This window comes from Oncorhynchus mykiss, chromosome 14, assembly GCF_013265735.2.
Source record: "Oncorhynchus mykiss isolate Arlee chromosome 14, USDA_OmykA_1.1, whole genome shotgun sequence".
Taxonomy (NCBI): domain Eukaryota; kingdom Metazoa; phylum Chordata; class Actinopteri; order Salmoniformes; family Salmonidae; genus Oncorhynchus; species Oncorhynchus mykiss.
Genome location: NC_048578.1, coordinates 13,896,611 through 13,912,082, shown reverse-complemented (window position 1 = coordinate 13,912,082; position 15,472 = coordinate 13,896,611). Strand labels below are relative to the sequence as shown.

Genomic DNA, 15,472 nt, shown 5'->3' with positions numbered 1-15,472 from the left:
TCCATATCTCTGACAGTATTAATAATTCCATATCCATTACCAACATTATATTGTGAGAACATTTGACAGCTCTGTTGATCATGCTTTAGTCATACAAGAGTTACAAGAAAATCCAGTATACATCTTTATTAACAGGTTACGTGATAAGATAGCTTTACAGTTAAAAGAAGAAACCAGATGAAAACAGCGATGACAAAAAGCTACTTCAAAATACTCAGCTTCCACTTGACACCATTTCTCATCTTTGGGGGTGGGGGAGTCTCTGAATCTGCAAAGAGGAAACGTGTATACTATATTAATAAACTAAAAAAGGGAATACGAACATTTGATTTTAGCACCTAATATTACTAAACAAATGAGTAAATTGTGTATGTTCAATAGTAATAAATAGGATAATACTACTAAAACGGACCTTGGGTTGATGAGGGTCTTGGCTGTTGAAATGAAGCCATGATGCTGTTGGCTGTGGAGTTAGGACCGGTAATCTGGAGAACAAAATTAAAACACAGGTTAAATTAACTCCTAAGAACAAGCCTGTGTGTGTGTGTGTGTGTGTGTGTGTGTGTGTGTGTGTGTGTGTGTGTCTCTCTCTCTCACCGGAGCCTGACTCTGCTGAAGACCCTCCTGCCACACCTCAGGAAGGGCCACCTCAATCATCTGGAGAGCCTCCCCATAGGCCTGTTGCAGCCTCCCCGCCTGTCCGTCAAACTGGAACAGCATTAGGCCCTTCAGCAGGCTGTGCACCTCCTCTGCAGGGGCAGAGCATAACACTGTCAATCACACAGGACCTGCCCACATGACTCTACCTATCAACAAGAACGTGCGTCTCCTACCTCTCATCTTGTCCACAGAGTGGATGATCTCTGCCAGGGCATGCAGCAGAGCCATGTCCTCTAGGGGGGTCCCTTCCTTCAGACTCAGCTTCTTGCGCTCAGCCTTCCGGCGATTCTTAGACGACCTCCTAAGAGACAGAGGTTAGTTCCTATCTCATACTGAGACTACCGACATCTTACTACCAAGTCCCAACCCCACATCCACCCCCCACTAGGTATTTCATGCAATTCATACAGATGTGTAAAGGGCTGACTCACGAGGAGATGCGGGAGTTACTATGTGAGTACTTGGACCCGGCACGGCTGCCGGACATCACACTACTGGCCTCTGAGTAGAGCTCTGCCTCTGGACAGTCTGGGACATCCTCATCTTGAATGAGAGAGGGAGACAGAACAAGGGAGAGAAAGGGAAACAAAGAGAGGGAGGCACGTCAGTATAACATGGACAAGCCCATTCTCAAAGCCCCTTAAGCTATTACAAAAATGATATGTGTGTAAGTAATGCTGGTTTACCCAGTAACTCCAGCCTGGCCTTTTCCTTAAGCTCCCGTACCACGGCCAGACGGGTTTTGTGACGAATGAACATCACCCTCTGAGCTTCCAGGTAGGAGGTCTGAGAACTACATGCTTAAGAAAACAGTGTTCATAAAACCAATGTATATACATTTGGTGCCATAAAGATCACAAATAACAAATATATTGCACACTGAAACATCATTAGCACTATCATGAAGAGCATTTAAATTCACCAATGAAAAATTGGGGTTTTACCTTCCAAGAGAGCTGGTTTGAGGTTTGTTTCAATGATGTCTTGTCTGTTGTACAAATACACCTAGAACAGACAAAAGACAATGTCATTTTGTCTTGGGAGGAGTTTGTAGAGCATGTTGTACGATGGAGGCCATCTTGTTAACTCACCAGTCGAAGTGCTTCTTCCCAGACTGCACCTGTGATCAGAGCCGAGATGGCCTCCTCACAGTCCTTAGCATACTGCTCCAACAATATGGCTGCCTCCGTATATCTTCTGAGCTCTATCAGTTTCTCTGAAACAATAGGGGGAAATATGAAACCAAATGAGCAACACGTTTTGAATCGACAACACAACTTTAAGACTTCATGTGTTGGCGCTGAGTGCCAGGACGTCGGTAGGACAGTACCTGCCAGGTCCCTAGCCAGCAGTGCCAGCTGGTCGGGTGGAAGGGGGATCTGCTCTGCCACACAGAGGGCGTTCCTCCAGCTGGCACTGCCCACGAAGGCCTGGAGAGCGCGGACCGCCTCGCCGCAGCGCCACAGCAACAACCCTGCCTGCTCCGCCTGCTGCTGCTCCACCAGGTACTCAGCGTAGGCACAGCTCAAGGCCTGGACAGAGGTTAGAGGTCAGGGTTGGGAGGTCAGAGACATAACAGTAGCACACAGTGTGGCTACTTATTTAGTAATGTGTGAGAATGCATTACCTTGTACTGAGGGCTGTCTGTTGGATAGAGCCCCAGGGCTTCACTATACAGCCTCTGGTCCTTCACCAGATTTAGGGCCTCGGTGAAGTGCTCCTCACCTGGTACAAAAACAACAACAAAAAACACACCCAGTCTAGGTCATTCATTTCAATTATGTAATTGTCCTCTTAATGAAATGCTGAGGGCTATTGCATTACACACTCACCACACTTGCTGAGGTGGTGCAGGGCCTTCCTGTATCTCTTCAAGTGTTTGTCGATGGTGTAGCGCTGGTAGTTGGGCTCTAGAGTCTTCAGCATATTCAGGAAGGGAAGGTACTCTTTGGGGTCCTTGAATGTTTGGGAGGGCAACAGATAATTCATCTTTAATACCCATGAAAATAAATTAAAGTAGCGGCGTTTTCTCCATTTGCAGTGATCGTCCCTCAAAGTTTCTGCAGCAAATGGCTTCATCAGGGTAACTACAGTGCCTTGCGAAAGTATTCGGCCCCCTTGAACTTTGCGACCTTTTGCCACATTTCAAGCTTCAAACATAAAGATATAAAACTGTATTTTTTTGTGAAGAATCAACAACAAGTGGGACACAATCATGAAGTGGAACGACATTTATTGGATATTTCAAACTTTTTTAACAAATCAAAAACTGAAAAATTGGGCGTGCAAAATTATTCAGCCCCCTAAAGTTAATACTTTGTAGCGCCACCTTTTGCTGCGATTACAGCTGTAAGTCGCTTGAGGTATGTCTCTATCAGTTTTGCACATCGAGAGACTGAATTTTTTTCCCATTCCTCCTTGCAAAACAGCTCGAGCTCAGTGAGGTTGGATGGAGAGCATTTGTGAACAGCAGTTTTCAGTTCTTTCCACAGATTCTCGATTGGATTCAGGTCTGGACTTTGACTTGGCCATTCTAACACCTGGATATGTTTATTTTTGAACCATTCCATTGTAGATTTTACTTTATGTTTTGGATCATTGTCTTGTTGGAAGACAAATCTCCGTCCCAGTCTTAGGTCTTTTGCAGACTCCATCAGGTTTTCTTCCAGAATGGTCCTGTATTTGGCTCCATACATCTTCCCATCAATTTTAACCATCTTCCCTGTCCCTGCTGAAGAAAAGCAGGCCCAAACCATGATGCTGCCACCACCATGTTTGACAGTGGGGATGGTGTGTTCAGCTGTGTTGCTTTTACGCCAAACATAACGTTTTGCATTGTTGCCAAAAAGTTCAATTTTGGTTTAATCTGACCAGAGCACCTTCTTCCACATGTTTGGTGTGTCTCCCAGGTGGCTTGTGGCAAACTTTAAAGGACACTTTTTATGGATATCTTTAAGAAATGGCTTTCTTGCCACTCTTCCATAAAGGCCAGATTTGTGCAATATACGACTGATTGTTGTCCTATGGACAGAGTCTCCCACCTCAGCTGTAGATCTCTGCAGTTCATCCAGAGTGATCATGGGCCTCTTGGCTGCATCTCTGATCAGTCTTCTCCTTGTATGAGCTGAAAGTTTAGAGGGACGGCCAGGTCTTTGTAGATTTGCAGTGGTCTGATACTCCTTCCATTTCAATATTATCGCTTGCACAGTGCTCCTTGGGATGTTTAAAGCTTGGGAAATCTTTTTGTATCCAAATCCGGCTTTAAACTTCTTCACAACAGTATCTCGGACCTGCCTGGTGTGTTCCTTGTTCTTCATGATGCTCTCTGCGCTTTTAACGGACCTCTGAGACTATCACAGTGCAGGTGCATTTATACGGAGACTTGATTACACACAGGTGGATTGTATTTATCATCATTAGTCATTTAGGTCAACATTGGATCATTCAGAGATCCTCACTGAACTTCTGGAGAGAGTTTGCTGCACTGAAAGTAAAGGGGCTGAATAATTTTGCACGCCCAATTTTTCAGTTTTTGAGTTGTTAAAAAAGTTTGAAATATCCAATAAATGTCGTTCCACTTCGTGATTGTGTCCCACTTGTTGTTGATTCTTCACAAAAAAATACAGTTTTATATCTTTATGTTTGAAGCCTGAAATGTGGCAAAAGGTCGCAAAGTTCAAGGGGGCCGAATACTTTCGCAAGGCACTGTATTAAGTACGGTTTACCTGCAGTACCATTCTTCTGTCACTGACCTTTTGGGACTTCTCAGCTACCATGAGGACCAAGTCAAAGTCGTAGGTGCCCAGAGAGTGTTCATACAGCTCGTTGACATTGACTAGGAACAACAGGTACTTCAGAGCCTCCTCCGCACTCACCGCGTTGGCTGCACCGGGTGGGTTCACTACAAATACACACAAACACATGGATTTTCAGATATCTTGTTAACAATTTCGTATTGCTCTTGCTGATCTGCTTTGTGACCGTTTTACCTCGAAGCTCGTGGACTTTCTGCAGGGCAACCTCCAGCTCAGGAACAGTCTTCTTCACATGTGACGTCAAGATAGACAGGCAGTACCTGTGGGTGATAATGACAATATTACACTCAAAATGAAGCGTAAAGGAAACACGATTTGAGTACAATGCTAGTTAAAATGTTCTGTAAATAGAGACTATACAAATCAAATTGTATTGGTTTTCATTGACAAAAAGAATAACCTGTATCAAGAGCGCACTCACTTGTGTTGGTCCATAGATTCCATGGTGCAGCGTAGCGCATCACAAACAATATCAACCTTTTTCCCACAAGCCCCGGGCGCTGACTGGCCTGTAGCATTCGATGGGTATGGGTACATTGTCGTAGTGGTATCTTCCTCTCTGTAAAATCAAAAAAGAATAAAACTTCCACATTAAAATGTCCTATACATTACAAAATGGCCGTTGTTTGTTATTGTTGTAAAATAAAAATGGTTATTACTTGAGCTCTGTGAGGAAAAGGTTGATGTGGTTGATAGAGTCTAGCTGTCTCAGGAAGGTCTCCACGCTCTCTAAAAACACCTGCCAGAGAAGAACATCATATAGAATTAAACTTGCAGTCACGCGATGATATGGTTTGTGGTCCTCCCACTACGTCTCCGGAAAGCATACAAGTTATTAGGCTACAGACGAAATAAATGATAATGAACTTCACAGGGTGGTGAAAGTGCAAGGCGATGAGCTTCTCCATTAAATACTGAGGGTCTTAATTTGGTGGCAGGATGATCGATGCTTGACTGCCATTTGACAAATAAAAATATTCTCTCTCTTATCAATAATAACCTCATGTAGACTAGCCTACCCGCACTGTATCTGCGAACTGTTGGCTAGAGTAGACACATTTGATATTTAACACAACCGTTTTTGTGACATCTAGTTTGTATGTGCCATTCCACACCAGAAGGTCAGACGGGTTAAGGTGAAGGAGAAGTGAATGGGTGGCTTACTAACCTTGGGGTTGTGGTCGTAAATCAGGTTGAGGTTGATCCGCAGCTTCCTCATGCACTCAAAGGCCTCTCGGAACTTCTGACTGTCCAGACACTTTCTGAGCTGAGCCAATACCAGCGCTCGATGGTGGATGGTCTCCAGGTTACCGCGAGGCATCTGCAGACACGCACGTGTCATACTCACCATCAACACGACCAGGGATGCAGTGCCAAACAATATGGGTAAACGCAATGAGGTAAAATAATCTGGGATTGCAATCTGTTTTTATGACAGACAGAACAGTTCAGACCTGCAGGATGAGCCTGGTGTCCTGGGGGACCACAGTGACGATTCTGGAGCCCCTTTCCACCCTGCGGAGAGTCTCGTCATTCTGGTCATTCTGACCTCCGTCTGCAGCCAAGGCCACCTGCAGTCCTTTGACAGTGAGTGTGCTGAGTCGGAGGCAGCGGCATGTGTGCGAGTGTGTGGTGAGTAGCAGGAAGTCATCGTAGACCACGAAGGAGGAGACGTTGGAGGCCACCTGTGGAAGAAGAACAGAGGGAGGCAGTGACACAACCAGATTGGTCAATAAAGCTGACTGTTTCTAATTAACATGACCTGGCTTTGCATTACATGTGGCTGCCAAGCAGCTACATTTAAGTAATAAGTGTGTTTACATCAATCATAATGGTAACTCTGCCTTTGTGCTGAATCACCAAGGTAAAACAACAGACCTACCTCTGTGTCGTCAACAAACAGGTGAGATCGGTCTGTAAGCCCCAGCAGATGCTCCTGTTGACATTACAAGAAATCCCCTAGATTTGAGACCAGGAGGTAGGTACTTTTGGCACAATCAATATTATCAAATCAGCAAATAATAGTAAGTGATTTTCGGTGACAGCAGTATTCAGTTGGACTATACCCTTACCTTTTCTATAGTACAGAGGGCCGTCTGCACACAGGGATCTGGGAAGTTGATGCTGTAGCCTGTCGCGTCCTGCCAGCTCACCACACTAGGCTTCAGGGAATCTGGGGACATACACAAGGCTGCTCATGCTGGAGGCATAGAAAACATCTCATGATAGCTGGCTCAATTCCACAAGCAAGTCTACAAACAATATTCTCATAGCCCAGGAAGTAGTTCACGTACCCCAGAGGAACTTCCTGATCTGGCCATCCTCCAGCTGCAGGGCCACTGTGCCCGTATTGGAGCTGTGACACATGCTGATAACGTGACCTTCAACCTCCACACGTGACCTGGGGATACAAACAGTTAGGGGGACCTTCTGACAGTTGGTAAAAAGCAGCGTTGTCGTGATTTATTGTTCTTTCTTACTTGATCTCCAGGGTTGACTGGGGGCTCTGGGCCTCCGAGGGTCCCAGGATAAGCAGCGTGGACTGGGACGGCCCCTCTACACTGCCCCCCACCCCCAGGAACACATCCCCCCTCAGCCACAGCAGGAGACGCAGAGCCAGGGGCAGCTCCTGATCCAACAAAACCCTGCACACAATACAGCCACAATGTTAGGGCGCAATACAACTTTAGCGTGAGGGTCATAAATGAAAAAGCTTTGGAATGACTGTCCAGATTGTACCTGTAGGTAGTCTTTAACTGAGGAGCGTGTGTGATAGATCGGAATCCTCCCACTCTGGCAGTAGGGTCACTCTGGTCCCCAGTACCTGAACAGACAACAGAATTAAACACAAAAGTAGCTGGGATTTATGTACCCAGTACCTGTCTTAACAATTAATTAACAGCACAGTGTGAGTGGGAAAAGAGATGAAAAGGAAGAGGAAAGAGGTCAGAGAGATATACAGAGTGTACAAAACATTAAGAACGCCTGCTCTTTCCATGACATAGACTGACCAGGTGAAAGCTATGATCCCTTATTGATGTCACCTGTTAAATCCACTTCAAATCAGTGTAGATAAAGGGGAGGAGACAGGTTAAAGAAGGATTTATCTGCCTTGAGACAAGAATTGTGTATGTGTGCCGTTCAGAGGGTGAATGGGCAAGACAAAAGATTTAAGTGCCTTTGAACGGGGTATGGTAGTAGGTTCCAGGCGCACCGCTTTGTGTCAAGAACTGCAATGCTGCTGGGTTTTTCATGCGCAACAGTTTCCCGTGTGTATCAAGAGCTGTCCACCACTCAAAGGACATCCAGCCAACTTGACACAACTGTGGGAAGAATTGGAGTCAACATTGGCCAGCATCCCTACGCTTTTGACACCTTGTAGCCCCGGTGAACTGAGGCTGTTCTGAGGGAAAAGGTGTGGGGGGGGGGGGGGGGGGGGGGGCAACTCAATATTATGAAGGTGTTCCTAATGTTTGGTATACTCAGTGTATGCATCAAGAGAGTAGGGGTGAAGAGAGAGAAGAGTGATGGCTGATCAATTAGAAAGGAGAGGGCAGATGCTCAAAGCTTCTGGTGGCCCACCTTGACCATAGACTAGGATGTGTCCGTCGGCGGTGAGTGCTGCCAGCTCATTGGTTCTCTGGGGCTGGCGGTGGAAGGTCACCAGGTTGACAGGGGCAGGCAGCTGGAGCTCGTAGGCACACATGGGTGGGGGCACCACACACTGACGAAATGTCGACACTAGGACCTTGTCTACAAAGAGAAACAGTCACACAAACACTATACTTTGAAATACTTGATTAAGATTAGTGAAAGCAGTGGGAGGTGCAACCATATTTTAACCTATCCGCTCACTTATAAATTAGTGATCACCTCCATGAATGCAGACGGATAGGATGCATTTCAAAGATATTGGAAGGTCCCTATCTGACTCACCTCCATCGATCACAGCCACGTTAGCGTTGTCCTGCCCGTCCTCCCCGTGGCTGCGGTCAGTGCTCCAGCCCCAGTCGTAGGTCAGGCTAGCCCAGCCTCGGGTCACCAGGTGCAGCCCCAGGGGCCTCTCAGGATCCCAGCTCACGTCGGCTGGCGCCCTCTGGGGGTCGCTGCCAAAGTATAGGCTCTGCTTCAGGTACCAGTGGTAGTTACCTACTGTCCACAGCTGAACTGGGGGAGGGAGAAGGATAGGGAGTGAGGCGGATAGGGAGTGAGGCGGATAGGGAGTGAGGCAGGGGTAAAAATAAAATAAAAATATGCTGGATGTCACTCCAGATCAGTTAAAGGGATACTTCAGGATTTTGGCAATGAGGCCCCTTATCTACTTCCCCAGAGTCAGATGAACTTGTGGACTCCATTTGTGTCCGGTAGTCTCCATCTGTGTCCGGTATGAAGTAAGTTGCTAACAGGCGCAATCGTTAACTAGCATTAGCGCAATGACTGGAAGTCTATGGGTATCTGTTAGTATGCTAGTAGGTACCCATAGACTTTCAGCCATTGCGCTAACACGAGTTAGCATTGGCTCTCAAAACTACCTCAAACTTCCTTCATACTGGACACAGAGACATTTGGTATTTAATTAGAATACCCATTAGCTATGTTGCAAAAGCAGCAGCTAATCTTCCTGGGGTCCACACAAAACATAATGACATGAAAATAGTATCTACGAGTTCACCTGACTCTGGGTAAGTAGATGCATGGCCTCATCGCCAAAATCCCAAAGTATTCTTTTACAATAAAAAAAAATCTGCTTAATAAAAAGGCAACACATTGACTGAAAGATACTGATTAACCCATATTATAAATGTATGAAATAATGCTGGGAGTAATGGGTAGAGATCTTACTGTATGTGTTGACTTGGCCCCCCTCTTCTTGTGTCATGTCCTCTAGCCACACAGCCAACACAGTAGAGTCGCTGTTCCACAGCAGTGCCTTCACCTGAAACAGTCACACAGATCTCGGATCAGCTTCCCTCCCCAAATCCTAAACTGAACCATTGGGAGCAAAATGCTAGACTGATCCTAGATCAGTGTGTTGAGTAGAGCTGGGACGATAAACCAAATTCACTGACACCGACCACTTATTGCAGGCACTGCTGATATCGTTCATTACCACAGGTATCGAGTATCACAGTATGAGTCATAATACCCATAAAACCTAGTGGTCAAACAGGGAAATGGTTCCAATAATTTCCCCCCCATAAATGTTTCCCCTTAGCCCTTATTTTAAGTGTTTCTAAAATCCTGTGTTCCGTGTAGGGTTTACCCTAGCGAGATGTTTTCATAACCACGTAAATCTCTCTTGGACAAGGTGACTTTTATCAATATATTTTGCCTGTATTTACCCCCCAAAAATGAAATGCTAATTAGCTGCTAATGTAACCATCATAAAGAACTACAAATACCATGAACTGGACGAGGCTGCCGAATCGAGGCAAAGGTAGGAATCTTTGGATTAGCTATCTAACGTTAGCTACATATAGTAATGAATAAATTGGCTACATTTCTTAAAAATGGACAATTCTGTGAACTGTCTTCTGCAAGTTTTAAATTGTCACTAGACCTGTTTGCAAAGGTCTCACATGGAGATGACCTGCAGGAGCTTACAGATTTTGTAGTTTTGCATGTTGTCTTACTTTAAGGCTAAATAGTATTTTCAAATCTGAGAGTAAATCGTGCCGAATATATTGAGAAAAGTCACCTTGTCCGAGAGAGATGTACATGGTTATCAAAACATCACACCAGGGTCAGCCGACACGAAACACAGCCCTTACTTTAAGCGTTTCTAAAATCCCCTATGGGAAAAATGAATGGTGGAAAAACGATTTGACCACTAGGTTTTATGCGTATTATGACACCACCACTGTGGGGTTCTATCCTAGCGAAATGTGAAGTTTGAAATGAAATAAGTTTGCTAATATGGTTAGTTGTTAAATGGGACAATTGAAAGCTACAACATTCAAAGCAGTAGCAGTAGTTTTAAGGGTAATATAAAACATTTAAAAAACTGTGAAGACCATTTATGTTATAAACCTATCGTTCTATTTATCATTATTGCATCAATTCAGGAAATGTATCGCAATATGGATTTTTGTCCATATCGCCCAGTTTTCGTGTAGAGTATTTGAATGACCGACCTTGACCTGTTCTTTTCCAAAGGGCAGGGTGAAGTCCCCGTGTAGGAGCCCATTCTTCTCCATAAACACCACACTGTGCTTGTTAGGATGACGCTGTGTGGCTGCTATCAAACTACCTGACGGTCTGAAACAAGGCATTGGTTCCATAAGGTTCACATGCAAACCATGTTGTGGTATGCATTGTATTTAAGTTCCCTAAACCATAATACAACAAGGTGGTCAAAGATGTTGAATGATTCTCCACAGAGATCTTACTTCCAACACAGTGACTGCTCCAGACCGTTGACGGTTTCACTTGTTGACTGCAAGACACACTCTCTGTTCCACACTCTGACCTTTCTGGCACCTGAAACATCACACATATGCAATGCATGTGATACCAACACAATCTACAGTATTTATCTTTTTACAGTAATTGTTTTTGTGAAAAACACTGATTCTCACCAGTCTGGGGGCAAACAGAGCTCACAGCGAAGAGCTGGCCATCTCCTCTCCACGTCACCCTCGGCCTGCGGTCGTCCCAGGACATGGCTGGCTGCACCTCCTGTCACAGAGAGGGGCGAGACAGTGAGACCTTCATTAAATAGAGTTCAACTGCTCTTAGGATGAAAGGTGAATCATATTCCTTACTATGGTCTTCTTCTGGGCAGCGTGCTTGCCCTCTGAGCCATGGAACTGGGTCTCTTTCTTCCCCCAGCCCACTGTAATAAACTTCCCTAAAACACATAAAAAGCATGTCAGTCAACCAAAGGCATAGTGTGCATACACAGGAATATTTACATTAGGATCCCATCTTCCAATTTTAGGTGCTCTTAGCACCCCCCAACTCCCTCTCTCTCCATGTCAGAACCTCACAATCCATATGTAACCGATGTCAAATGGCTAGCTAGTTGGCGGGGTGCGCACTAATAGCTTTTCAAATCGGTGACGTCACTCGCTCTGAGACCTTGAAGTAGTTGTTCCCCTTGCTCTGCAGGGACTGTGGCTTTTGTGGAGCGATGGGTAACGATGCTTCGTGGGTGTCAGTTGTTGATGTGTGCAGAGGGTCCCTGGTTCGAGCCCAGGTAGGGACGGAAGCTATAGTGTTACACATACACATATGTCCATATACACATACACATACACATATGTCAAGTCCACACTAAAGACACACCTCTTCACACAGGCTTACCCGGCTTTTATCCTCCGTCTAGTTCACTTCCCTGTTTAGTCTGTCATCATGTCTAGTGCTCTCCCCTGGTTAGTCTGTCATCATGTCTAGTGCTCTCCCCTGGTTAGTCTGTCATCATGTCTAGTGCTCTCCCCTGGTTAGTCTGTCATCATGTCTAGTGCTCTCCCCTGGTTAGTCTGTCATCATGTCTAGTGCTCTCCCCTGGTTAGTCTGTCATCATGTCTAGTGCTCTCCCCTGGTTAGTCTGTCATCATGTCTAGTGCTCTCCCCTGGTTAGTCTGTCATCATGTCTAGTGCTCTCCCCTGGTTAGTCTGTCTTCATGTCTAGTGCTCTCCCCTGTTTAGTCTGTCATGTCTAGTGCTCTCCCCTGTTTAGTCTGTCATGTCTAGTGCTCTCCCCTGTTTAGTCTGTCATCATGTCTAGTGCTCTCCCCTGGTTAGTCTGTCATCATGTCTAGTGCTCTCCCCTGGTTAGTCTGTCTTCATGTCTAGTGCTCTTCCCTGGTTAGTCTGTCTTCATGTCTAGTGCTCTCCCCTGTTTAGTCTGTCATCATGTTTAGTGTTCTCCCTGTTTAGTCTGTCATCATGTTTAGTGTTCTCCATGGTTAGTCTGTCATCATGTTTGGTGTTCTCCCTGGTTAGTCTGTCATCATGTTTGGTGTTCTCCCTGGTTAGTCTGTCATCATGTTTAGTGTTCTCCATGGTTAGTCTGTCTTCATGTCTAGTGCTCTCCCCTGTTTAGTCTGTCATCATGTTTAGTGTACTTTTATAGGTTTTTATCCTGCTGATTATCTTGTGTATGTAAAGAAACTTTGGGTCTCTTGAAAAATAAAAACATCTGTCCTACCCTCTCCAAAGTCATCCTGATGGATCCCAACCTCTATGATTGGTTCAAAGTTTTTGGTCATCATGATAATGGTGTCCTGACCTGAAAAGTATCAAGAAAAGGAAAGAAAAGGAAGGAAAGAACATTACTTCTGATGGCTCATGATAGACCCCATGAACAATAGACCATAAGTGAAGTAGGTCGATATACTGACCAGTGGTGAGAGTGACCAGCTCCTGGTCCGGGCTCCAGCTCATGGCTGTTAGACCACTGTTCACACTGCCCACACACTCCAACTAAAATGGACACACACACGAAAACAAAGGCAGTACAAACCTGCTATGAGTAACAGTGTTCATCTTTTGTAATTTCAATAAACAGGGTTATTTCTACAGTGTTGATACCTGGTTAGTGCTGAGGTTGTAGAGGATGACATCACCAGTGGCTGTAGCAACACACACAGACTCCTGGTCTGGTAAATCCTGGATACCAACAACTGTCCCACTGCCATCCTCTGGAAGGTAGCGCTCAGCTGTCAACGACACCTCATTCATCACCTGAACATGATGGGGAGATTAATAGTTGAATACAGGGTGTTCGTGATGGGCTGGTACAAAAACCTTTACCCGGTGGGACTCCAGGACCATGATTGAAGAACACTGCTATGTGTAAAGTACCTGGCCAGCTCGTGGGTCCAACTCGGTGATGGAGTATTCTGAAGCGATGAGCACCGTACGGGTGTCTGTCCGAACAGAGAAACATTGCGGCGTGCCCGGGCCCTGCAGCTCCGAGCAACGAAGGCTCTTCAGCAACCTCAAGTTCCGCATCACACCCTTTAGCTACCTACCTAACAGTAAGCAGATGCCGACAAGACGTATTGGTTAGCATCTGTACTCGCAAGCTAGCCGATATGGTAAGGTAACGTTAACTAACTCTGCGTGGAGAGACAAGTCATGTTATTCAATAGAATATTTATAATTGTATCATCAATAAAAGCTGTGACACACAAGTAACCTACCTTTGCGTAGCTTCAATAATATTTACAAACGCTGCTGCAGCTGCGATTTCAATTTGTTCACCTTTCAACCCTGACGTAAAATGCTGAAATGAGTAGACTCTTATTGCAACGTCTCCCTCTTCCTGTACGGGGGAAAATGGCATGACTTTGACGACTGACTCCGAAAATAGGCTAAAGTGGTGTAGGCAGTGCAGTGTAAGAAATATATATATTGTCACGACCCTGGGTTTATAAGCGCGGCTTTCGACTCTGCTGCTCGAGTATGCTTTTGCTGCACAGTCGATAGCGCGCTGGATTTTGGACTAGAAGGTTGATGGTTCGAGACCTGCTCCCTGCGGTTTCATTACAATATATACAGTGGCGATTTTAGCATGCAAATCTTGGTGGGAGGAAAAAAAGTGGGATGCATGCCAGCAAAGCCCCTACACAACACTAAACAATACATGAATTGCACCACAACGGTGGCAAACGATGCCCACAAACTGTTAGGGCCTACATAAAGCTGTCCCAACAGCAGAGTCCCAACACCTTACCAATGCTACACCTGGCATTCAGCGGAGCCTTGTCTGGCAGCGAAACAGTTTCAGCCTCATTTACTGCCTTTTTAAAAAACATCTGATATGACATACTTGCTTAAACATATGTGGTTTCTACTGACAATTTTGATCTACACATTATGGCATAAGGGAACGACAAGCGGAATAGTCAATATAACTAGTTGTTCAGCACTTTGAAATGTACAGCGACAGAATTCAGAACATGGGCCGTTCTCGGTGAACTCCCTGTACCAGCCAGAACCATAGGATAAATAAATGGGGCATATAAACAGAAAATGAAACATCTTACAATATTTGATTATTACTTTTCTCTGAAACAGGTTATATGCTATTTGTGCACCACCAAGTGAGAACAGTAGGTGAAATTAAGAGGTGAAAATAGATCAAATGATTAGTGTGAGGCACATTGAACGCCGTTTGAGTCTTTGCGTGTCAAAAAAGATACACGCCATAACACTATTTGACGCATTAAATAAGCTTTTAATTGACACGTCAAATAACACATTTCTATTATAGAATGTTGTGTGTGCCGAATTTGCATGTGCAAGCCAAGCACCACAACTACTAACGTTATGTGTTTACAATACCGCGTTGTTGAAAATAGACCAAATGATTAGGGTGAGGCACATGGGCTACTAACAGCTTACTCCATCCACAACATACACTTAGCCAAAAAAAATACAAAATAATAATATATATTTAATAATAATATATATATTTGTGTGTGTATATATATATATATATATATTTGTGTGTGTATATATATATATATATATATTTGTGTGTGTATATATATATATATATATATATATATATATATATATATATATATATATATATATATATATATATATATATATATATATACATACACACACACACATATTATTATTTTGTATTTTTTTTTACTTTGCGAGAAGCAAATCATTTAGCATTCATTGCACCGACTCATCTGTGAAATGGATGAATATGTGTGTTCGATATGTTACATATGACTCTCCTACATGCGCGCAAATTGTATTGTTTTTCATGGCAGCAACCGATGTTTAGCTGTGAATGTTTTTACCTTGTAACTTGCATGGGAAAAGTGAACCACACTTGAAATTGAATGTACAACCACTATAGAGACACAAGTGCGTCGACGCGAATGCCTTCAGTATCCTATGTTATTATCAAAAATCTCCGACCGTGTTCAAGACTGAGAACTCATGAAAAACGAGCTCCGACTGAGAAAAACTGTTTTGAACAGTCAACCTACTCGGAATTCCAAGTCCGAAATTCGTGCGGCGTT

General features: G+C 44.4%; 1 protein-coding gene across 2 annotated transcripts; it reads right to left on the bottom strand.

Moving 5' to 3' along the window:
• Positions 1–111: 111 nt before the first annotated feature.
• elp1 (elongator acetyltransferase complex subunit 1) lies at positions 112–15,389 on the bottom strand. Of its 2 annotated transcripts, XM_021561296.2 has the most exons (35): positions 15,248–15,388; positions 13,625–13,746; positions 13,284–13,453; positions 13,011–13,163; positions 12,821–12,902; positions 12,628–12,708; positions 11,240–11,325; positions 11,054–11,153; positions 10,865–10,955; positions 10,610–10,733; positions 9,318–9,411; positions 8,412–8,642; positions 8,058–8,228; positions 7,215–7,299; positions 6,956–7,120; positions 6,770–6,876; positions 6,548–6,648; positions 6,358–6,411; positions 5,930–6,160; positions 5,644–5,796; positions 5,135–5,214; positions 4,897–5,034; positions 4,650–4,735; positions 4,413–4,561; positions 2,493–2,616; positions 2,288–2,385; positions 1,991–2,192; positions 1,752–1,876; positions 1,605–1,665; positions 1,347–1,460; positions 1,092–1,203; positions 834–961; positions 598–749; positions 413–485; positions 112–268 (listed from the first exon to the last, which is right to left on the bottom strand). In XM_021561296.2, exons 3-35 carry the CDS (start codon positions 13,431–13,433, stop codon positions 201–203), a joined length of 3,969 nt encoding a protein of 1,322 aa, XP_021416971.2. In that variant the 5' UTR covers positions 13,434–13,453; positions 13,625–13,746; positions 15,248–15,388; the 3' UTR covers positions 112–200. The 2 variants fall into 2 exon arrangements, with proteins under 2 accessions (XP_021416971.2, XP_021416973.2); XM_021561298.2 differs by lacking the exon at positions 13,625–13,746 and having other exon boundaries at positions 15,248–15,389.
• Between the last annotated feature and the right edge of the window lie 83 nt (positions 15,390–15,472).

What these genes read in the sequence shown, in the direction of transcription:
- elp1 (XM_021561298.2), bottom strand. Translation starts at nt 13,433, where the DNA reads ATGCGGAACTTGAGGTTGCTGAAGAGCCTTCGTTGCTCGGAGCTGCAG. An exon ending in CTCTGTGGACAAGATGAGAG is followed by an intron (nt 750 to 833) that starts GTAGGAGACGCA and finishes CTGCCCCTGCAG; the next exon opens with AGGAGGTGCACAGCCTGCTG. An exon ending in TTCAGCAGAGTCAGGCTCCG is followed by an intron (nt 486 to 597) that starts GTGAGAGAGAGA and finishes TTTGTTCTCCAG; the next exon opens with ATTACCGGTCCTAACTCCAC.